Genomic DNA, 2,473 nt, shown 5'->3' with positions numbered 1-2,473 from the left:
GTCTACGTGGCTCCAAATCCCGAAAGAGGTCTCCATCTTAACCGACTCGTTCCATAACGATAGACTCTACCGTGTCTGCCGTTTCTGTGCTCACCGAGTGACCCTACGCAACGGCCAATCAAAAGCGCCTCCACCAAGCGAAGCCATGTGTGCCCTGGCTACCCGGTTCTACAAGATCGACTTCAAAGATGAACTCACCAATACCCGTCTACCCAAGGTTTTATGTGACGGTTGCAAGAGGCGACTGTGCCGTTTACGCGATAACGAGGTTGAGCAGACGGAGTGGGAGGAGCACAAAAGGTTTTATGTGAGCGGAGCCTTTTGGCACTACGAGCCCGTTAAGACGAGGGGCACGGTTATATGTTCGGCCGAGAATCGTTGCAAGGTGTGTTGTATTTACGCAGAGAAGAAGTCCAACACTCTACAGAAAAAGCATTCTGCTGCACCACAGAAAGGACGGCCACTACAACAGTCACCTCCTAGGCCCATGTGCTCAAAATGCGGCCAGTATATGGATAGCGAGCACGATCTCGGTACGTGCGATAGTGTGAAAAAACGACCAAGAAACTCAGGGGCTGCAGGTCGGAGGTTCTCTGACCGGGTTGACACTAGGGGTTATACAGATGAAATGCTCCGGGTGAACTTGAAAAAGAAGTTCCTCTCTTCGACTAGCTCCTCGACTGCGTCTTCAAGTGGCCCGGTCAGAACCGGCGTGTCTGTAGATGCACATCACGCACTCGGACTTGAGCTCACCCCAGTACCCTATAAAGCTACGAACGTTAAGAAAGTCGAGCTAACCACAGATGCAGTTCGTGATCTTCTCCGTCTCGGTCACCTGGGGTTGGGAAAGACCAGTGCCAAGGAGATGTGCAGAATCCTACGTGGTCAGGGTATATTTTTCCCTGAAGGGGGCTTACAGCGAGCCCTTGACGAGAAGTGGGTAGTTTTCGGTCCTGTATTCGCTGCTGAGACCTTGAGCTTGCAAGAGGATAGACAATCGTCACCAGGTCCAACACCTTTCGGGTTCTGCACTGATGTCAATTCGTTGTTGAATACGGTTACTGCTGGTGAGGCTGACCGTATAACGAGGCTCAAGTTCCAGTTAGACGGTGGTCAGCAGTTTCTCAAAGTATCTATCAACGTAGCGACTATGGATCCTGGCTCGAGATATGTACCCAAGCCTAATAGCGTCCTGCGTAACTTCGTTATTGGGATGGGCCAAGCCAGTGAGACCCATCATAATCTATCCGAGGTCTTTAACCATAGATGGATCAGATCTTTGTTCGACATGGGAATTCCCAAGATCATTGCATGCGATTTGAAGGTAGCTGCGATAATTGCTGGCATTCAGCCAGCATCGAGCAAATACCCTTGTCCGTTTTGTCTCTTCATGAAGGGTTCGGTTTGTGATGGTCAACCATCGATAAGCCGATCGTGGTCGCAGCACCTTCAAGACCGCAAAGACGGGAAGCACAATGTTGTGGAGGAGCCTCTTGTAGCATGGGAGGAGTCCCCGATGGAGCTGTTGACGCTCTCGCCGTTGCATCTTCTACTTGGAATTACCAACAAGCTTTATGATCTTGCTTGCCCAGCCATTTGCTTGGCTGGCAGCCAAGCAACAGGGTGAACGGTCCATCTACAAGCGACATTGCCGAGCACTAGTGAAGTATGGGATACGCCGCTCCACCTATTTTCAGGGAGCCCTAGAGGGGAATGCCTGCTCCCGCCTACTGGACGCTGTGGCCGAAGACCTTATTCCCTTCAGCACTAGAGCTGCTCCTGTGGTGACGGCTATGAAGGCCTTCAAGTCCGTCAAAGATCGCTGCTTTGGCCTTGAACGACAGGATGGTTGGCGGGAATCTATTGCCGAATTTCGGACCGCATGGGCTGGAGCTGGTTTATCTTGGTCGTTGAAGGCTCACATTATTTCGGATCATATCGAAGAGTACCTCAACAATTACGAACCTGTTCCGAATGCAGGACTCGGCTTGTCATCAGAACAATCTGGGGAAGCAATGCATGCCAGACTCCAGCGAGTTTGGAACCTCAGATTCAAGGTGAACCCTGATCGTGATATCTTCCCCCAGCGACTCATCGACTGCATGGTTGCCTACAACTGGAGTCTTGAGTGGGATTCCGCAGAGCGGAGGGATGTGACTGTTGAAGCTTCCCATTCATCGCCGAGTTGCCCCACACAGGCACCCGAGGATGAAGATGATCGCGCTTCCGCGGATACCTGGAGTTCTGATGGTATCTCCAGCGACGACGAGGAAGCAGCGTCCAGTGGCATGAGTGACTCATCATAATAATCTAATAATTGTGTATGTTCGTTTCAGAGTTGATTATCGTTTCATATTGCGACCTTGGACTCCAAGGCTTGGAGAGTTGAGAGGGCTAATCACATGAGGTCCTAGTACGAACAATGGGTGAACCCCCAGCTCTGGAATAAATCATTAATCCTGTGGGTTACAAC

General features: G+C 51.0%; 1 protein-coding gene across 1 annotated transcript; it reads left to right on the top strand.

The window, feature by feature from the left end:
- Positions 1-145: 145 nt before the first annotated feature.
- Pmar_PMAR008500 (hypothetical protein) lies at positions 146-1,627 on the top strand (the record flags this gene model as incomplete). The annotated part of the gene is made up of 1 exon (XM_002770867.1): positions 146-1,627. The coding sequence occupies one exon, from the start codon at positions 146-148 to the stop codon at positions 1,625-1,627; it is 1,482 nt and encodes a 493-aa protein (XP_002770913.1).
- Between the last annotated feature and the right edge of the window lie 846 nt (positions 1,628-2,473).

This window comes from Perkinsus marinus (genome assembly GCF_000006405.1).
Source record: "Perkinsus marinus ATCC 50983 genomic scaffold scf_1104296964252, whole genome shotgun sequence".
NCBI classification, from domain to species: Eukaryota; Perkinsozoa; order Perkinsida; family Perkinsidae; genus Perkinsus; species Perkinsus marinus.
The sequence above is the reverse complement of the archived record's forward strand: the minus strand, read 5'-3'. Positions and strand labels throughout refer to the sequence as shown.